Source organism: Chelon labrosus (assembly GCF_963514085.1).
Source record: "Chelon labrosus genome assembly, chromosome: 16".
Lineage (NCBI taxonomy): Eukaryota > Metazoa > Chordata > Actinopteri > Mugiliformes > Mugilidae > Chelon > Chelon labrosus.
Window position 1 is genome coordinate 7318175 of NC_140349.1, and position 20340 is coordinate 7338514.

General features: G+C 42.0%; 2 protein-coding genes across 2 annotated transcripts; one reads left to right on the forward strand and one right to left on the reverse strand.

The window, feature by feature from the left end:
* Positions 1 to 1815: 1815 nt before the first annotated feature.
* On the reverse strand, positions 1816 to 13070 carry psmb2 (proteasome 20S subunit beta 2). The gene is made up of 6 exons (XM_084562735.1): positions 12876 to 13070; positions 12207 to 12329; positions 12017 to 12087; positions 2797 to 2959; positions 2424 to 2473; positions 1816 to 2028 (listed from the first exon to the last, which is right to left on the reverse strand). Exons 1-6 carry the CDS (start codon positions 12964 to 12966, stop codon positions 1927 to 1929), a joined length of 600 nt encoding a protein of 199 aa, XP_084418861.1. The 5' UTR covers positions 12967 to 13070; the 3' UTR covers positions 1816 to 1926.
* Positions 13071 to 13270: 200 nt separating this feature from the next.
* Positions 13271 to 15040, forward strand: cdca5 (cell division cycle associated 5; the record flags this gene model as incomplete). Its single annotated transcript, XM_084562734.1, has 1 exon — positions 13271 to 15040. The coding sequence occupies one exon, from the start codon at positions 13271 to 13273 to the stop codon at positions 14042 to 14044; it is 774 nt and encodes a 257-aa protein (XP_084418860.1). The 3' UTR covers positions 14045 to 15040.
* Between the last annotated feature and the right edge of the window lie 5300 nt (positions 15041 to 20340).

Consider the following 20340-nt stretch of genomic DNA (forward strand, 5'->3'; position numbering starts at 1 on the left):
ACATGGTCATAACAGATGAGCACCTTTCGGTTTATTGCTGAAGCTTCACTTTATTTTCACTGTGTAGTAAATATAACAGGTTTGTCCTAAAATAAGAGAAAACCATCAGTATGTAATCAACTAAATAATAGTTTATTATTGTTGCTAGTTGCAGAATTTATTGTAGTTTATCAATTGATTTTCATGTAAAGGAAAATTTGGACTCGATTTGAGTCGCAAATCTAGTTACTTTATTAAATACATCCTTTTTTAAATTTTATTTTTTAAATCAAAGTTTCTGTTAAATGTGAAAATCAGTTGTTGTCTTTGGCGACGACAGCTTGACAGAGACACTGACGCTTTTCCAGGAGCTTTAAACTCTTCGTAAGGTGTCACCATGCGGCCAAACATATAATCTTATATATTATACACATACTTATATAAATAAATTATATATATACAGTATATGCAACTTAGAATGATCACACTCAGATCACAGAGGTTAGAGAAATGGAACTGGGACCTGTAGGGTAACTGGTTCAAATCTCCCTACATGGCCTTGCCCTTGAAGTGCCTACTGAGCAAAGCACTTAACCCCTAAACTGCTCCCCTGCTGCCTTGCATGGCTGCCCACTACTCCAAGTAGAAATGCAGATAAACAAACGCCATGCATAGACTTCACCAATAAAGCTGATTTACATTTACGTAACGACGACCCACTGAAATGTGGTTTCAGATCTCTGGGAAAACTAGCAAGTTGCACCAGTTGCGCCACAGTACTAATGTTAATGTAAGGACTCATATGGAAACGTTAAAGGATATAAACAGATGCAGAATTTACTCAGTGCAGATTCAGGTGTGCCAAGCTAGTAGCAGCTAACTCACTTCTGTCTTACTTGACACCCAAAGATTTGTTTCATTTTCAGACTTGTAGCCGACTTTATCAAATTTCACGCAGCTCCCTACGGAGTCTCCAACACCTTCCTGCATGCAAGTATAACATGTTCCTCCATTTTTTAAATATAATTCTAAATATTACTTCATCAGACATGTACAGTTAAAGAAGTTGAAATCCTTTAAAACCAGCAGCGTTTCTCTTGCAGGTGTGAATATCTGCAGATCTGTACAGTATTATAAAAACATAACTTGAGGCTACTTTGGTTCAACTTTTTCCAGGTTTGTGTTGGTGTGAAGGGCTGGATCTAAAATGTCTCTAACTCAGGCTCTGCTGCGTTTCTTTTTTTTATGTATTCGTCAGTGAAATAAACAGAAGGTGCGAGAAAAAAAAAGTGCACTACTTAAAAATATATACATATTTCCTGGAGCTAACCTGCAGTCTGCTGGCGTGCACAGACTGAATCCTAATCAGAACACCTGTACAGTGCAACCTGATTCATTAGTTCTGCTGTTGATGCCAACTGTGTGCAACTTATGTTCATTAATTTACCCACATTGCATCAGAGGCGTTAAGAAAAGCTGGTAATTTTTGTGCACATGTTCAAGGGTCGACCAGAATACATGTCTATTATTAACTTCGGGGATTGATAAATGATGATTTGAGCTCGTTACATTCACACATACTAAATCTAATCTGTAAATCACAGCTTGTCGCTTAAAAGCTGCAGCATTTTGCGAGCAGATTCCTAAAGCTAAACTTAATGTTTTGTATTTGCATGCATGTTTTCTCGCATGTGTGTACACGCATAAGCAAGAGTACATTACCAGCATGTCCTCTCACTGAGTACAAGTGCAAAAGTACACAGCCAGGAGGCTGTTCTCTTTCTATGTGCAGATGAGTAGACCAGAGAACAAGAAAGCACCACAGGGACAAAGAGCTCATATCTCAACTGTGTGTCACTTTTTATTGGAACAGAAAGAGCAAGGAGGTCAATGGTACAAAAAAAAAAAAAGGAAGAAGAAACAAGGAGGGCGTCAAGCAGTGAGCGGTCACTTGGCGCCGAGGGTGAGCTTCTCCAGGTCATGGATGCCCTCCTTGTCAATCAAACGGACGGTGAAGGAAGGGAGGTTCAGGATGAAGCGTCTGTTCAGCTGGAAGAGGGAAGAAATATATTTAGCATGAAGGAACAAATAAGAAGAAAGTAGAAATTTGAGAAGGAGAAACAAGAGTGTTTTGTCCTCTGGCGTGCTTTTTAAAGTGTAAAAAAAATAAAACAGACAGATCTCCTGCTGTTTTTGTGTTAACTCCACGTGTAAACACTGATCAAGACTTTCAGTTTAGCTGTGAAGCAAAATCAATAAATAAAATAAGACTTTTTCCTGTGGAGCATGTGTGAAAACTATTACACTGCTGTCTGCTCGTGAAAATCTGGCACAGAGGAATATCAGAAGTTAGGGTGAAGTTACGAATTTCACAGACTGACCAATATAATATAAATCAGATTATTTAATTTATTCTAATTTAAAGAGGAACTGCTTGAACTCACCTCCTCGATGCACTTCTTCAGCAGATCCACGGCCTCGTCTCGAGTCAGATCTAGAAAACACAAAACGTGACGGGAATAAATTAAGACTTAAATAGACGTCTAAAAGCATCTTTTATTAACAGAGGACGTGTGGCTTCAAGAAAAGTGAGCTTGGCACCCCTTAAAACTGAGGTGAGGTTGATGATATGGAGTCACAGTTTACATTGCAGACCTTTAACTTAGCAGAAAAAAAACGCCACCCCTCACAGAGCCTTGGGTCTGTACTTTAACCTTTGCAGTGCAGATCCACACTTTATTTCTCCCTCTCATACATCCAGTCAGTCTCACAGGCAAATAAAAAAAAAAGAGAGAGACATGGATTCTCTGCACTGACCTGGTTTGTAGTATCGGTCGAGAATGGAGAGGGTGAGGAAGGCCCCGTAGCCGTGGGCAGCGAAGGGGGCCTTGGCCAGGGAAGACAGGTAGTCCATGTAGTAGAGACCTGGGCCGTCTGTGTCATCGTAGCCCGCCAGTAACAGGTTCACGTGGTAGGGAGTCTGGAGGAGGAGGAGGAGGAGGAGGAGGAGGAGGAGGAGGAGGAGGAGGAGGAGGGAGCGAAGGTTTAATATTCAGATTTCTACCACTGAATGATGCAAACACATCCTTATAAATGCTGATGCAGACTTTTGTTTAATCAGGTGTAATGCAAGGAATTATATTTGTCATTAATAAATGAGTCATTTAGTGTTTGAAATGACATTTAAGAGCTGAAAACGTATTTAATTTACATCTGTATATGGAAAAATATATGCATCTGGAAACCAGAGACCAACCAGAGTCTATAAAAATGGTTTCAACTCAAGTCAACGTAGTATGTACAAACGATTTCGTCCGGAGCAAATTGGAGAGACTTTCTACCGCAAAACTTTTGTGGGCTAGTCGGGCTGGCATCCAGGACTAGTTCCAAGGGTCTCATCCTGTCATTGCGTCTTTCAATTTCCCACATCATTTAAGCCATTCATTAGCTTTCTAACCTATTAGCCTCGGTGGCTTCTGGACGCTGCCTTGTCGCCTTGTAAAAGTGTTCTCATGTACTTCCTGAACACCAAACCGTGCCGTTTCACGTCTGGCGTCTCCTGCCAGGAGGAGAAATGGCTGCAGAGGTTTGGCCAGGTATTAATCTTACATTTACTGGTGTTTCCATCAGTTAGGGATGTCCCGCTATCAGGAGAATGTTGTAAAAAAAAACGGCGGCCGTGTGGAGGAACTGTACAGATCTGACATGATATTTCTGTTATGGTTTAATAACGCTGGTCTAAGAAGATAAGGTCTTTAGGAGTTGTTGTGACCACTTAAATGTCAAGTTAAGCCACTTCACCAGTAGTTATACAGATATTTAAATTTTTGAGAAAATATAATGCTCAATTGTTGTAAAACAAAATGAAAATCTTTGCATTGAGAGCTGTCAAGTATACTGACTTACAGCGGATTGATTTTTAAGCTTATTGAACTTAATACAGCTGCAGAGTGCACAAAATTTTAGTTTATTAACAAAATAAATGCAATAAAAAAATCTCGTCGGGACTCGGATAAGCTGAAACTCACCATTAAATGAGTATAAAGACGGTTTCAGCAGCTATAACTCCTCTCATCTCGCTGCTCTCTAAACAGATCGCACCATTGACAAGATTGAGACGTGTCACCGCTTGAAAAGTACAACTTCTCTTTCTCACAAATTGCGCCTAATTATCGACTCTGATTTTCCAGCTTAGCACAGAGGCGTAGAGACGCGCACGTCGGCGACGCGTCTGCGACACGTCGGCGGAACGTCGGCAACGCGAGCAGAGGAGGGGCGAAACCGGAGAGCAGGGAGAGGTGAAAGGGCGTCACAGGACAGAGGAGGTGAGGGGAGGAATCGGGGTGTCACTGGCAGTGTGACATCTGCTGGGAGTCAGCACCCCTGTCGCACAGCCTCCATCGCGCCCTCCCCTCTTCATTCCTTCTTTTTCTCCCCCCCTCTCCTCCCTCCTCCCTCCTCCCCTCTCCTCCGCCGCCTTCACCCTGTGCCCTGGAGTAGCGCCAGGGCTCATTAAAAACTTCTAAAGTCGTTTCTCTTGCCCCCTCCCCTCCACCCCCTATTCCCTCTTTTTCAAATTACATCTTTTACGCTCCCAGCCTCTTTCTCCCCTCTCTTCCTTTAAAACTTTATATCCTCATTGTTGCGAGCAGCTCCTGTTTCTCATTTGAAATATAAAATCCCCTTAAATTTTTCAAAACAACTTGTGGCCTAAATTCTTGGGTTAAATAGAAGCGGTACAGTGTCTCTGATTAAAATGCAGCAGAATAGTAATAATAATAATATAATACTGCACACACACTCTCTCTCTCTCTCTTTCTGTGTGTGTGGTGCAAGGAGGCAAATATGATTCACATTACGCCAGGCGAGTTGTGATCCACACACCTGCCCTCTCTCGTTTCAATTTATCTCTCAGCCAACCTGCTTATTTCTTGTGACTTCTTGTGTGTGTGTGTGTGTGTGTGTGTGTGTGTGTGTGTGTGTGTGTTAGCCACGAGGGCAATGACGATCCCCCGAGGAGTATGCTTTAGCGCCGGTGTGTGTTAACGACAGGTTTGACTACACACACACACACACACACACACACACACACACACACACACACACGTGAGAAAGAGAAGCAGTGTGTTTGTGAGAGTGCACAATGGGCGTGAATCTCAGGATGAATATCTTAATGTGTATATATGCGTGTGTGTGTGTGTGTGTGTGTGTGTGTGCTTTGACTCCTCTGTGAGCCTGCAAACACCCCAGTGGCGTCACCCCCACCCACCAGACAGCTGTCTCACTGGTTACAATGTAACAATAATACGGACTTGGCATCAAAATAACCTTCCTTTCCCATGTCACCTCAGAGGGAACCAGGCACCTTGTTAACCCCGCCACCTGAACTCACACCCAGGTTTACATGCAAACAATACGCATCATATGTTTTAGGCCCCCACCCTCGCCACCCCCGCCACCTACCGCTGTGACTCCCGCTCACAGCCAAACAAGGAGACCGCTGAAACAAAAGCTTCACCTGTACTTTGCTACAATTAAAACAGGAAGAGCTGGAATGATTGAGCTGGGACTAGCAGCTGGTTAGCTTAGCTTAGCATAAAGGCTGTAAACAATCAGCATCTGTATCAGGCTATCAAACATGATATAGTGACATTATTTCTTTTAAATCTAAACTAGCGTTTCTAGCGTCAAAGCTGCCACAAAAAAACAAAACGAAGAAGAAGAAGAAGAACAAACAAACTGAACGCTGAGTTTACACGAAGAGAAAAGTTTCTTCGAGACAAGCGTCAAGGTGAAAAATATTCCAGAGAGGGTTAGGGAGTTTACGCCGTTGGATGACCGGAATATTTCTGGATTAGGGAAGTACGAGCCACCCTGTCCACCAGAGGTTGCGCTAGACTTTTTCGTTGTCTGTCATTTTGACTGACAGGGTCATAAACATCCCGTCATAATCTATTTTTACCCGTCACTTTAATTTTTTAAAAATGATAAGACATATGCAATAGCATTTAATTTTCATTAAAGTTTCATTAACTTTAAGTACTTTTTTCAGAACAGTACTGGAAACAAAAAAAAGTTTCGGCTGCCGACACGTCTTGTCCGTACTCGGAACGGGACTGCTAGCGTAAACAGCTCTTAGACGGTACCGTAGGGTTGAAGTACTTCGGTGGTATGCAAATTCTATTTTGGTAGCCGTTAGCTACATAGACATATATATACATATATATTTTATATATGTCTATGGTTAGCCGAGCTCTGCGATGTTTGGAACACAAACTGCGATGAGAGACAAGGACCAATTAATAAGGTCACTCGCCACCAAGTGGTCAGGAGTGTGAATTGCAATCTGTCAAAATGACGGATGGCCTTCAGATTTTTCCTTCATTTTAAAAAAAAAAAAAAACGGTCAATGACGGAAAATATTCAGTTAACGCGACCCCTCCTGTCCACGCTACATTAACTTGGACAGAAATATTTATTGGAGTTAATCCAGTCGCACGGTGGAGATGTGATCTAGGAGAATACAAGTACGATAAAAAAAGCCTTTAAGAGTCTTTTTTAAGAGCGGATTGGGACTGAATATTAAAAGATTGGGGTCGGATCACGGGCAAAAAGACTTGATCGGGACGTTCCCAACGGTTAGCCTGACTGTCTTACGAAAGGGTCCAACTAAAAGGTCTAACTTTTACATTTTAGCAAAATAAGCACTTTATTTTCATTTAGGATCAACCAGCTAATTATTTCTTTGAGTTTTTTTTTGTTTGTGTCTGACTACCAACAAAAACCCTCCAAACTGTTTGTGTTTTGGAAGCTGATCAACGTCATCTGTCGCCTATCTGAACGATTTAACCGGCTCAGCTCTAGTGTTAATTAGCGGGTAATTAGTGCAGGTTTTTGTTATCAGAGTTTAAGCCCTGTCCACATTTATCGCGATTCGCTGCTCATCTCTTTGTGGCAGACAGTTGGTCGCTAGTGGACGTTCCAGACTCTGGTCGCCTCGGTAACCACTCTTGCATATTTTCCAACCAATATAAATATTGGTTGTGTATAGACGGAGCAAGGCATGGCGATATCTGGCGGCAGGAACCAAAGTTGTGGCCAGCGTTTCCCGGCGTGTGACCCCTTTAGGCAAATGGTTCAAACGCGTTTCCTTTTTCCTTTAGCTTCTCATCTAGCTTGGCCTCCTGAACGTTAAACGTCAAACTATTCTCTGCAAAAACAGCCTCAGATTTGACACGAATTAACTATTATCACAAAACTCATCCCTAAACTCTCCACGTTCCAGCACTCCCTCCAATCTCACCCCCTCCCTCTCTCCTTCCCACCCACCCATCCATCCATCCCCCTATTGTTGCACCCTGCCCCGGGGCGTGTTCCCTTTATTGGCATTTCTCCTCAATCTGCTGTATTAATTGTTCATCTGTGCGGGAGCAGGGGGAGACGCGTGCAATATGGCGGCAGTAATTATTTGTGCCCGTTGTGTGCCCGTGCTTAAAAAATATTTCACAAACCCATATGGGGCAAGCTGTAGCGCTCGCTCCGCGGCGACGGGGCTAACTGTTGCTGCGTCGTTACGTGTAAAAGTTTCAAAATAAACAGCTTGAACTTTGCAGACTGACGAAAACTTGACAGAAACCAATTTTTTTGCAGCATCTCTTTACATTTAACTGTCAATTTAAGGCCTATTAATGTAATCTGTGTTTATCTTTAATGTACATATATATTTAAAAAATAGTAAGAAGCTAAAAGAAATATAAGCAGAGCAGCTTCTACGCCCCTAAAACCTGTTGTTTTGCTCTGTGGCGAGTTTCATGTGCATCATTACTGATATGCATGCAGCAGACCTGAGGCCTCAGGTGATTATTCTTACAGCGAGTTTTTTTTTTTTTCTTTGTCTCGTCTCTGAAGCTTGACTGAATGCAGTACTCCAGAGGTTAGAGGGGTTGTTTTTCTGGACGGCAGGCTGGTAAAGGCACACAGTCGTATGAAGCGAGCCGGGTTTCGCTTAACTGTGCGCTGACATGCTCTGCTGACTTTGGCTAACTACACCTCCCGGAGGTCTGCAGCCGCTGGGGTTTGACATCTTTCAGACTCAAGGACTCATCTGTAATTTATCCTGCAGGAATAAGGCCATCAGAATTAACAATAAACCACTGATTCATTTATCTGTGGTTTATAACCTAAGGCTCTGGACATGGCTGTGTTTGATCACGTGCTTTTTTTTTTTTCCTTTCTTGGTTTTTTTGGTGGGGTTAAAAGATAATTTAAGGATTGAAGACAAAGAAGAAGAAGGAAGAAAAAAAAACATTTGACGTGCATAAGCAGATCTTTATCTGTCCGTCTGGGCTAAACTTTAATTTGTGATGATTTAATTCGATTAATAATGATAGATTCAAGCATTTGCAGCGAGTTTTACAGATGAGAACCCAGCGCTGTTGGCTAATTTCAACTAATCTACGAACCGGCTTAATCTGTACCTAATAAACTGACCTATCTGGGTCCCTATAATGTGTATTTTGCATGCTAGCATTTTTTTTGGATGTCTATCCATCATACCACTAAAGGTCGATCATTTTTAAGCAAAACTGTGACAAAAAGTTGCAGATTTCAGAGATTTTTTGTCAATTACATTTTAAAAAATCACTATAAACTGAATATTCTGGTTGTATTGAATAGCTGGACATTTTGAAGATGTTACCTCTGGTTCTGCTAAACTTTTATGAGCATTTAATGAATTAATAATGAAAATAATCACTGGGTTAAGCCTGGTCGTGATGCAAATGATAAATAGCAGGTCCAATTCACAGCATTAACTAACAAAGTGTCCTTCACGTCTACTCGATATTAAATGATTCGAGACTCTCTCAAAACGAACACGACACATCAGATATTCTACATACTCAACATGTTCTGGGGGGGAGAAACACACACCATAAAAAAACCTGTTTATACAACATAATTTGCAAATGTCCATGTACTCTGGAGGTTGATGAATGTGAGAAGACCATAGCTGCAGGAAGGTGTGGGATGCAGAGGAGAAACTGCTACTGCTCGAGTTTCTGCGCACTCCTGAGAACGCAGCATTAGTAAATCCTGCACTCATAAAACCTAATTCATGACCGCGAGGCACAAAAGAAAGGAAAAAAATAACGATACACTCGCAGCTTATGGCGGGGCATGAATATAAATGTTATCCTCCACAAACATGAGCAACCTTGACTGAATAAAACTATCCTGATCCTATAGGTCCCTCTGTGCGCATGTATATTGTACTTGTGTGTATGTTCACTCCTACTCGTTCTCACAGTCTGGGTAGAGTGTTGTCTGCTGGGCCTGGCTGTTTCCCCCCCGGGACCCCCGCTCCTCCCGCTCTACTCCTATCCCCCGTTCGATGTGTCCCACATTCCCATCTCTGCCACACTAATTGTTTTTTGTAATTATTTTCACCCTTCTGCTATTGTGACAGGCAGCGGCTGCACTACTCTTAACAAATTAGCGCACAAGATGCGGAGATGTCTGGAGCCGAGGTGAGGTACACGCCAAAACACGTGCAAACGTGCTGGAAAACATGAACATGAACTGTGTACGACAAGTTATAACAAACTGATCGTGACTTAACTGTAAATCAGGAGGAAGTTAATCACTTAGATAATAGATTTGTGTAATTTCTGAAGCTAAAAATTCCAAAGATTATCCTCTTTAACACTTAAAGTGGGGTAGTGGGGTAGTGTTAACACATTAACACGTTACTATCCCAGATAAGGCGAACATGTGCAGAAAGAATGGATTTATTCCAACCAGAGATCAAGTGTTTGCACGGTTATTAGGAGCCAGTATTTTCCTATTGAACGGTTTATCACGGGTTTACACAATCTGATTGAGGCCAGTCTTCACTGAATGAGGTGTTTGTTCTGACTGGTTATGGGAATACTTGTGTCCATGCAAACATAGCCACTGATCCAATAATGTATTTCCCAAAAATTCTTCTTTTTTTTCCCTGCATCTTCATCAAAAGTCTAAGAACAGAAGTTCTTTTAAGGCATTGTGGCTTTAAAAAAAACAAAACTGACTTGACTGAGAAATTAAAAATATGTGTTTAAACATTTGTTCATATATTATTATATAAAAAAATGTTTTAACTGAAACTAAACTGACCCTAAGACCTGAAGACTTAAGCCTAAACAAACAAACTAAGGCGACAGAAGTGTAGGGTGTCCCATAAGTCTGGACCCATAGCAAAAAATAACAGTAATCCCTATGGGTCCAGACTTTTGGGACATTCTGTATATGTTGAAGAAACATTGATATGTTAAGTTTGGGGAAATGTTGGTATTTAAGTACGGAAGGTTAAAACCACAGCTTGGACCTGTGCACTACGCCGTTGTCATAAAGTCTTGAAACCTCAGTCAATCACAGCGAGGTGACAAATGCATCTGGCTCTGTCAAAATGTATCTGCCGGAGTGATAATGAGACGAACACATGTATAATTTCAAGAGGGACTTAATTCCCACCTGAACTTCAGAGTAATCCTACCTCATACAAGCAATCACAGCAGTGTCATGTCATCCGGGCGAGCGAAGCGTCCATTAGAATGTTTTAATTTTCCGTTTTAGCAGAAAAACATGAATTTTAAGCAGAAACTAAAACACATTTCTAAATTGGACGCCTCACACGGCTACTCTGACTTTAAACTCACCGGAATTAGTTGGTGATTTTATCATTTGTTCCCTAAAGCAAAATGAGATTGCAAGTGCTGGCGGAGGGATGTAATTAATTTAGAATAGAAATTAAAATATTTATAGGTATGTTCACTCATTACTCCCAGATGAATAAACTTAATTCCAAGGATGACCACTGGTACATGGGATTAATTAGCTACTGTTTTGTTAACTGAGGGAATATACAAAGATACTGATGTTGGAGACTAAAAACAACGTATAGATCCACAACTTCCAGGTGCATAAAAGATATTTTGCTGACTGAACGGTTGTTTCAAAGTAGACGTGTAAATTTTTTAGGCTCTCCCCCTCAATCTAGAAAACCCGTTTTGGCTACCAGAAAAACTAAATGCATTATGGTGAAATGTGTCCTAATTTGTGGCAATTATGTTGTAAAACAATCTGTGTTTATATCAAAAGGCTGCACAACTAAGTATTAATCAAAAAACTATTGCTATATTTTGACGGAACATAGTCTCAGGTTATTTCAGGTTCATGAAAACCTTTTCTTTGTATGAAGTTCAAAGAAGAAAAATTGCCCCTCAACTCAAACCATTATTTTAGTTGTGATTATAGTCACATCTCTAATAACATACTTCATTACAAATGACCAAATTTCCCCAGGGCATGAGAAAACAATACTTCGCATATAAAGGTCATGACAGCTTTTTTTATGGGAAGATCATAGCTGTTTACTGTGTCACTAAAAAAACATAGCACTCTAATAAAGCCAGTGCCAACAGGAATAAGTACCTATAACAACCATTTTTTTTAAAAAAATAACTAAAAAATATATAATAAAGAGGATGTTAATATAAAGAGGAATAACATTTGCGTCTCCTTGTTAAGTGGTCTTTTGCACTTTGTCAATGCAAGCATATGATTTCTCTGGAGAATTACTATTTCCCGGTCTAAAATCGGTCCCTTCAGTGACGTACTTTATCTACACACACTGTAATTTCTTCAGCATGTGAGAAGAGCAGGACAAAAACAAGTGGGCTGCTCTATTTTTTTTTTTTTTTTTTGCTAAAGACGACAGAAAGTAGCTGATTTTTAATTCATCACTTTAAAATCACAATGAGTAGCCTGCAAAGAGCCCACAAATGCTGGTTTGTAACCTCGTTAAATACACGTAAACCCTTTTTCTCTTTTCAAAACTGCAAATATACATCGAACCGTGTGTCTAAGACTAAAACAGGCAAACTGACGGGTTCTTCTTTTTGGATATGCCATGACCTGCATGACTGAGGATCTTCACAGACTACATTTTAGCCTGTTCCCCTTTAATGAAAACCTTTATCAAAATCGGGATAGTTACCCTGCTCCGAAGGTAATCTGCAAGGTTCTTTCTCGTGAAGTTTGCTGCTGCTGCTGGACTGAGCTCGTAACCTAAGAAAAGATGAGGAAACAAAATGTCATCAGACAAAAAACAAAAAAATAATAAAAATGTGGGTGCATGCTTCTTTATCTCCAAGGTCACGCAATATAACCAACTCTTCAATCCTCACCGTTTCTCATTTTGTAGAGTTGAACGTTCTTCTGGATGTACTCTGCAAACTGCACCGTGTCTCCTGCTTCTCCAACGCACAGCAGCAAAATCTTCTCGCTTAGCTTGAACATCTTGTCATAATCTGAAACAAAGAAGGACACGTTTTACTTCATTAAAACAGTGTCACTAGCTGTTTAAGTGCCCATGTACTGACAACCGGGGTGAGGACAGTTAAAGCGGTGCAGAGTTTCACTTTCGCTACGAGATGCTTGAATGCTGGGGTAGCTTATGCTAACCATGCTAACTATAGCAATGCCAGAAACGTATAATTGATTTAGTTAACTCAGATGAGCGTATTACAGACTGTATAAAAGATACACGTGGTTTTTCCACAATGTTATTGATTACAGAAACTGTGCAAAAAGATAATATCACAAACACTTTAACTTATGCTAGCTGCTATTAGCTTTGCTTGCTCATGTTGCATTCACAATGTGCAGCACTACTGTGGTGACAAGGGAAGACAAATATTACATGGTAATATGTTGCAAGATGAAAAGCTTCAAGTAATGTTTATTTTAAGCCCGAACAGAGTTATATTTTAATAAAAACTCTAAAAATTGATGTTAGCAGGTGTAGCTAAATCAACCGGCAGAGAAGCTAACGTTAAGCTAATGCGTTGTCATACCGTGTTTCATCTGAATGATGCTGCTAGCGGCAACATTATCGGCGGCGACGAGGACAAAATCCTGCCCCTGTATCCCGATTAAATATTCCATTCTGTGTAGCACGTATGAGTTGAACTATTTAAAAAAATTTACTCCGAAATAGCACTCGTCTGTCAACCTCGCCTGTACGGATTACACAGCAAAAGTTTGAGAGAGGTGGCGCACACTGTCGACGTCACCGGAAAACACCCTGTCGTCTTTTCTACGCGACTCGGGCGGGCAATTTTGAACGGAATGCTGCTGTTGTGTCGTTGCAGTTGGGACCCGTATGGTTGTGATACTGCGGTGTTAATTGTGAAATAAATCGGCGGAGGACTTGTTGTTTCACCGGGAAAGTTTCACTACGACGGAGGGGATGCCTCAGAGCACGATGGCGGAGTCTGAAGACCTTAACGGTTCGCAGCGGAGACGCTCGGCGCGGTTGAGTTCTCCTCCACAGGCTAAAAGTGACAACAAAATGGCGCTAGCATCTGTTGCTCACAAACGCTCCATAACTGTGAGGAAAATAGCGCCCAGGAAAACGGTCGCACCATCGGAGCACAACAAGGAGAACACGCCGAGGCGATCCGAGCCGGAAAACATCCAGCAGAAAAAGCCCAGGGTGTCCACTTCTGGTGCTGATCAGGGCCGTAAGAGCTCCTCCTCGGCCGAGAAGAAGAAGAAGAAGGCCGCTATGCTATCACCGATCCTCCCGTCATCACCGCCGCCCCCTTCTCGCTCCCAGCAGCCGGCAGCGGATCCAGAGGACCTGGTGTGGTCCCAGAAAGCCCGCAGGTCCTACAGCAGGCTCGGCGAGAACTCATTCAACCGCCCCGACCCTCGTGAGACTCTATTCGGCTTTGAGAAGCTGAACACCCCGGAGGTCCGGAAAGTCGGGCCATCTAAGACCGGCCCGGATGTTTCTGACTCACTGTCTGGCCTGAACTCGTTCGTGTCTTTGCTTGAGGCCGACGACGGTGGCTCAGCTTTCCCCGAGCCGGACATGAACATCCCCGGAGTGGCTGTGGTGAAGGAGAAGAGGAGGAGGAAGAAGGTCCAGCAGATAGGCAACACGGAGCTGGACGCCCTGGCAGCCGTGATGAACGCAGAGTTTGAGGAGGCAGAGGAGTTTGAGCTGGTGGTGGAGTGAATATTGACTCTGATGCACGTTTGTTTTTGTCACTGACATGCAGAAAATCACTGACTCTGGGAGAAAAGAAAAAAAAACACTGCAAATGTGTGTTTCACACTCAAAAGTCTTTGTATATTTCCAGCCTTTTTTATGTTGTAAAGTTTGATTCTTTGATTTCATCTTGTGTGGTTGTTGATTAAATGCTCTTAATATGTAGTCAGTGTAGTCACAGATTATTTCCTCTTATATCAGAAATGTTTATACAGATTTTCTTTACTGAACATGTTAAATAATTCGTTTTTAAAGAATTTTCTCCGTTGTTCTTGTTATTACAATGGTTGGAAAAATAACAGATGTGGGCATTAATTCAGACTGTATTTACATCCACATTTGACTGACAAAAAAATAGGAATAAGACATCACCAATCAGTTTTCCATAATGTTTCTTTAAAACAGAGTAAAGAACTGTTTGTATTTTACATGTAAATAAATGCTGAAAAAAAATGCAGTCGCCATGCAGCTCATTTTCAGATATTGTCCTTATTTTCAGTATTAGTTATCGTAGTGAGACTGATCTTGTTGAAGTGCTGTGACAGACTAGTTAAGCAACGACGCCGTCGGAAACGTGCTTTAAAATTGGACAGGGCCTAACTAGGTGCCAGCCAGTTGTCAACACAGTGGTGGTGGTCTCCTGTGGTTATGTTGAGGCAGACTGAATGACGATTTAATGAGAATGGTGGACAGGTAAAACATTTGACTCTGGAGTGTCTTAAAGTGTAATTTGTTTACACTGACAGGGAGGGACTGCTCCAACTAACTAAGGGCTTCTTATATAACCTGTCAAGGTGTGATTTATGGATTTATTTGACTTACAGGATGACATGTTAATACATTTACAGCTCCAGATTTTACAGACGTCAGGTTTTAACACAACAAAATGGGAGGTTTTGCATCTTAGCACTGTCATCAAATCACCAAATGTTGAAATATCTCACAGAGTGGCTTACAGACTAACCTACACTTACATATGTGTAAGCGTATTCTTTATCTGATCAAATTGTGTCGCAGTTAAGACATCACTTTTGGCCAGTTGAGTTTACCTTTTATATTTAGAAACTTGTTGAGTATTTCACAGAATAGGTGAAAGAGTGAAAGTAGTTTTTCACCTTTATTTACAGTCAGTAGGTTTGATTTAGTTTCTTGATAGCATTAGAAGAGTCACAAGAAATGCAAAGACAAACATGGCATAAGTACACATATGACATTTTACTTCACCGCCATAAACAATATTATCCCAAAAAAACAGAGTGAGTTTTAAATTAATTAAAATGACAAAGATTGATGCAGCAGTTAATACTGAAACAGCTGTAACTGCACTCTTGTTAGCTACAGCTATAGCTAGTGAGATAGCATTAGCTAAAGCGAATTTACTCACTTTTTAATACTTCTTTTTGAAATTAAGACATTATTTAGATGCTCTATAGTAACTGAATTTGTTAAAAAATAATTTATCTGCAGAATCTATTCTTAAGGAGCAAATTAACTTGAAACTAGCTAAACGCTAACTAGCCTAGCGTAGCCTAGCAGAGTAGCAGTAACTGCACTCTTGCTAGCTACTGCTATAGCTAGTGAGGTAGCATTAGCTAAAGCGAATTTACTCACTTTTTAATATTTCTTTTTGAAATTAAGACATTATTTAGACGCTCTACAGTAACTGAGTTTGTTAAACAAAAATATTTTAGCTCCAGAATCTTTTCATATCAAACATATGAACTTGAAACTAGCTAAACGCTAACTAGCCTAGCGTAGCTTAGCAGAGTAGTAGTAACTGCTAACTCTGCAGTATCTGATGACAGTGAAGTTCATGTGATTTTAAATATTTGTTGATAGTATTTGTTGCGATAGACTACTCACACTGTTAATAATCTATCCTGTACGACAAACCGGATACCAGCACCGTAACTTTGTAGCTGTCTGTAGCTCCGCTACTCTTTATTTCCTTCATCACTCCGGCAACAGTAACCATGGACATACATTTGTAACATTCTACTCCGGTACTGGAGTTTCAGAATAAAAGCATAGCATGGAACATCATGGAATATTACATCTCCCTTCAACAAAAAAAATAAGCTGTGCATATGCAAGTCACAAATAACAAATATAATAAATACTTTGACTACATCAAACAACACAGTAGCCTATGCTGCTATCTCAAGTGTTCCATAGTGCAAACATTTTTTTTTTTTTTTTTTAAGTTTAATAAGTTAAGTTTAAAATGATTAAAACTCTCCTGTTTATTTAGTACGTAAATGTTCCTAAACATCACAATAGAACATTTGTAAATAAATGTGTCTTATTCTTTCAAGGACATTTTTTTTTTTTTTTTTCAAAACACAAGTTAAAAATTCATTCATTTTCGTTTAAATGCATATTCAAATTCAATTTTCATTCAAAATGCAATATTCAATTTCACAGCAACATGACATACATTTTTTTTTTTTTTTTTTCAAATAAGTTAGTTTATAAGTCAAAGGCTTTCCTTGGCTTAATCACACGGCCGTATCTGGTACGATAAGGCCCCGAGTGATCTGGCTCACTCACAGACACAGGTTGTTGCTGTTCATTTTCCGTGTCTCGTCCAGCGTCGTCCTCACTGATCTCTGGCTGCTGTATGACAGGTGTGTTGTTGTTGATCAGATGACGTCGGTTGCGCCTGAAAGTCTGTCCATCGCCAGTTCTGATGTGGTAGCTACGTGGTGTTTCAGCTGGTTGGATGACTGTTGCTGGTTTCCATGTGCCATCTCCTTGCTGGAAACGGATGGGTGCCCCGGCATGTAGTGGTGATAAGGGTTTTGTAGATCTGCTGTAGTGCTCTTTTTGGCGCTGTTGGCAGCTCTCTCTCCTTGCTCGTACAGTGTCCTGGGGGGTTACCTGAGGTCGTAGTTGTTGAGTTGTGTTGGGCAGGATGGAGCGTAGCCTGCGACTCATCAGGATTTGAGCTGGTGATTTGAGTCCATCAACTGGAGTGTTTCTATACTCCAGCAGGCTGAGGTACGGGTCTCTCTTGTCCTCCTTGGCCTTGGTGAAGATCCGCTTTGCAGTCTGAACAGTCTTTTCTGCAAGGCCGTTGCTCTGCGGATGATGTGGGCTTGAGGTGACATGCTGGAATCCCCATGAGTCTGCAAATTGTTTAAACTCATGTGAGCGGTAGCATGGCCCGTTGTCACTAATCACTTTTTTTGGGATGCCATGCCTTGCAAATACTGCTTTCATTCTGTGAATGACAGCATTGGTGGTGATGTGTGTTAGGCGTTCTACCTCAAAGTACCTGCTGAGGTAGTCACAGATCACTATATAGTTCTCTGAGTTCCATGAGAATAGGTCTGTTCCTACAGTCTCCCACGGGTTCTCTGGAATCTCATGTGAGAGCATGGGCTCCTTTGTGTTGGCGCTGCGGTGTGTTTGGCAGATGTCACATTGTTTAACCATTTCTTCTATCTGCTGACTCATGCCTGGCCAAAACATAACGTCCCGTGCTCTGTGCTTGCTTTTCTCCACTCCAAAGTGTCCAGTGTGTATGCAGCGTAACATGTGAGGTCTGAGGCTGTGTGGAATGATGATCTTCTCACCTTTTAGAAGGATGCCCTCAGCCTCAGTGATTTCATCACGGTGGTTCCAATACTCACTGACATGTGGGTGGCACTTTTTTCTTGTCTCCGGCCAGCCTGACCAGATGACCTGCTTGAGAGTGGACAGTTGCTCGTCTTGAGCAGTTGCTGTTCTGATGTCGTTCATCCTGTCTGCGCTTACAGGTGCTGCACTGATGACTGTGTGTATCTGAGTCTCCATAGCTTCAGATAGTGAGCTGTCCTCATCATCCATGGACTTCCTGGACAATGTGTCGGCCACCGGGATTTCCTTGCCCGGCTTGTGGATGAGAGTGATGCTGTATTTCTGCAGTGCCAGCATCATGCGCTGTAAACGTGGTGGTGCAAGGGCTAGTGGTTTTCGGAGTATGGACTCCAGTGGTTTGTGGTCTGACTCCACAGTTACATTTCGCCCATAGAGGTACTCGTGAAACCTCCTACACCCAAATAAAACTGCATACAGTTCCTTCTCTATTTGGGCGTAATTCTGCTCTGTCTTATTAAGCAGCTTTGATGCATATGTAACTGGCCTGCCTTCCTGCATGATGGTTGCACCCAGGCCATTTTTTGATGCATCTACTTGCAGTGTCACTTCTTTTTCAGGATCGAAGTAGGCCAACACCGGCCCTGGCTCCGCTGTGATGATCTCCTTCATCCGCTGGAATGCACTCTCGTGTGTATTGTTCCACTTGAACTCTGTGTCCTCCTTCAGTAGCTGTCTTAGTGGTGCTGTTACCTCAGATAGATTGGGAGCAAACCTAGCTAAGTAAGTCACCATACCAAGAACAGTGTCCAACTCTGCCTCACTTTTGGGCTGTGACATCTCTCTGATTGCTTTCACTTTAAGTGGGTCTGGTCTTAGGCCGTCTGCTGTCAGCCTATGTCCAAAGTAGCTCACTTCAGGAACGCAGATGCGACACTTCTCGGGATTCAGTCTCATTCCTCGCTCTCTGGTCCTGCTGAGCATTGCTCTGAGGTTGCGGTCGTGTTCCTCCTTTGTTTTTCCAAAAACAACGATGTCATCAACTATCCCAGCCACGCCCCTAAGGCCTTCATATGTCTCATCTACTCGCCTCTGAAACTCATCTTGGGCTGATACAATGCCAAAGGGTAGCCTGAGAAAGCGATATCTACCGCATGTAGTGTTAAATGTGGTGAGTAGCGATGACTCCTCGCTTAACTTAATAGCCCAATAGCCTGATCTCGCATCTAAGATGCTGAAAAACTTTGCCCCTGCTAACTTGGATGTTACATCCTCAAGTGTGGGTAGGGGGTAGTGTGGCCTCATTATTGCCTTATTTAAGGGTCTTGGGTCCAGGCATATTCTAAGTTTGCCTGTCTTTGGTTTCTCACACACTACTAAGGCATTAACCCACTGTGTAGGCTCAGTTACTTTACAGATTATGCCTTCTCTCTCCATGTTGTCTAACTCTGTTTTTAGACGATCTTTTAGTGCAAATGGTACTCTGCGTGGTGGACAAACCACTGGTGCTACCTCTGGGTCAATAGTGAAACTACATTCACCTGGGAATGTGCCGATGCCTTTAAAAACATCTGCATACTCACTAAAAATGTTGTCTGACTGAGTGGTTCTCTCTTTGTCACTGCTCACTGCATATATTACTTTAATTAGCCCTAGCGCTTTACATGCTCTGAAGCCTAGGATAGGGGGGCCATTACAGTTCACTACATAGAACTTCTGGATGGTTGACCTCTCTTTATACCTCCCTTCTATGTTGCAGTAGCCTTTCACTTCAAGTGAGTGTCCCCCATAGCCTGTTAACCTATGATCTGGGGCTTTTAACTGTGTTTTGGGCATGAGCGTGGCAAAGACAGCGGCTGGGATTATGCTGGCTTGAGCTCCAGTGTCCAGCTTGAACTTCAGCTGTCGGTTCTGTGGTCCCAGTCCGATGTCTGTATATGCACTTTCCTCATCCTCTTCCTCTGCAGTAACAGTGTCCACATACAGCTCAGAATCGTAGTCCTCATCGACCTCTTCAACAGTGTGAACGTTCTTGTATCTTCCTCTATTCTGAGTCTGAGGCTTTGTTTTACACACTCTTGCATAGTGGTTGAACTTCTTGCACTTCATACACTGCTTGCCTTTTGCAGGGCACTCTGCTGTGTAGTTGTGGTTTCCTCCGCACATACTACAGGCTTTCTCCTGAGTTTTCTGGTAGTCATTTGCCTTGTTACTAGCACCTCTCCTGGCCCCTGGCTTTACCATCTTGTGGTGGACTGCATGCACTTGACATTCATTTGCCATAGCCTTTAACTGTGCTTGTGATAGTTCATGGGAGCGCGCTATGTCTATTGCTTTCTCCAGCGTCAGCTCCGGTCCGTTGCTAAGCAACTTCTCTCGCACTCTAGGTGAGTTGGTGGCGAACACTATACGGTCCCTGACCATTTCATCACTGTTTGCGTAGCCACAGTCCTTCACAAGCAACTTCAGTTCAGTCACAAAATGTTCAAAAGACTCACTGCTTCTTTGTGTCTTCTCATGGAACTTGTACCTGGCAAAGATGGGGTTTGCTTTAGGGGTGAGGTACTCCGTGAATCTGTCGTAGTACGTCTTTAACGTCTTCGCCTCGTCAGCCGTTAGTGTCCAAGTGTTGCTGATGTCGCGTCCTTTATCACCGATCCACAGCAGAAGAAAGCTGCATTTCT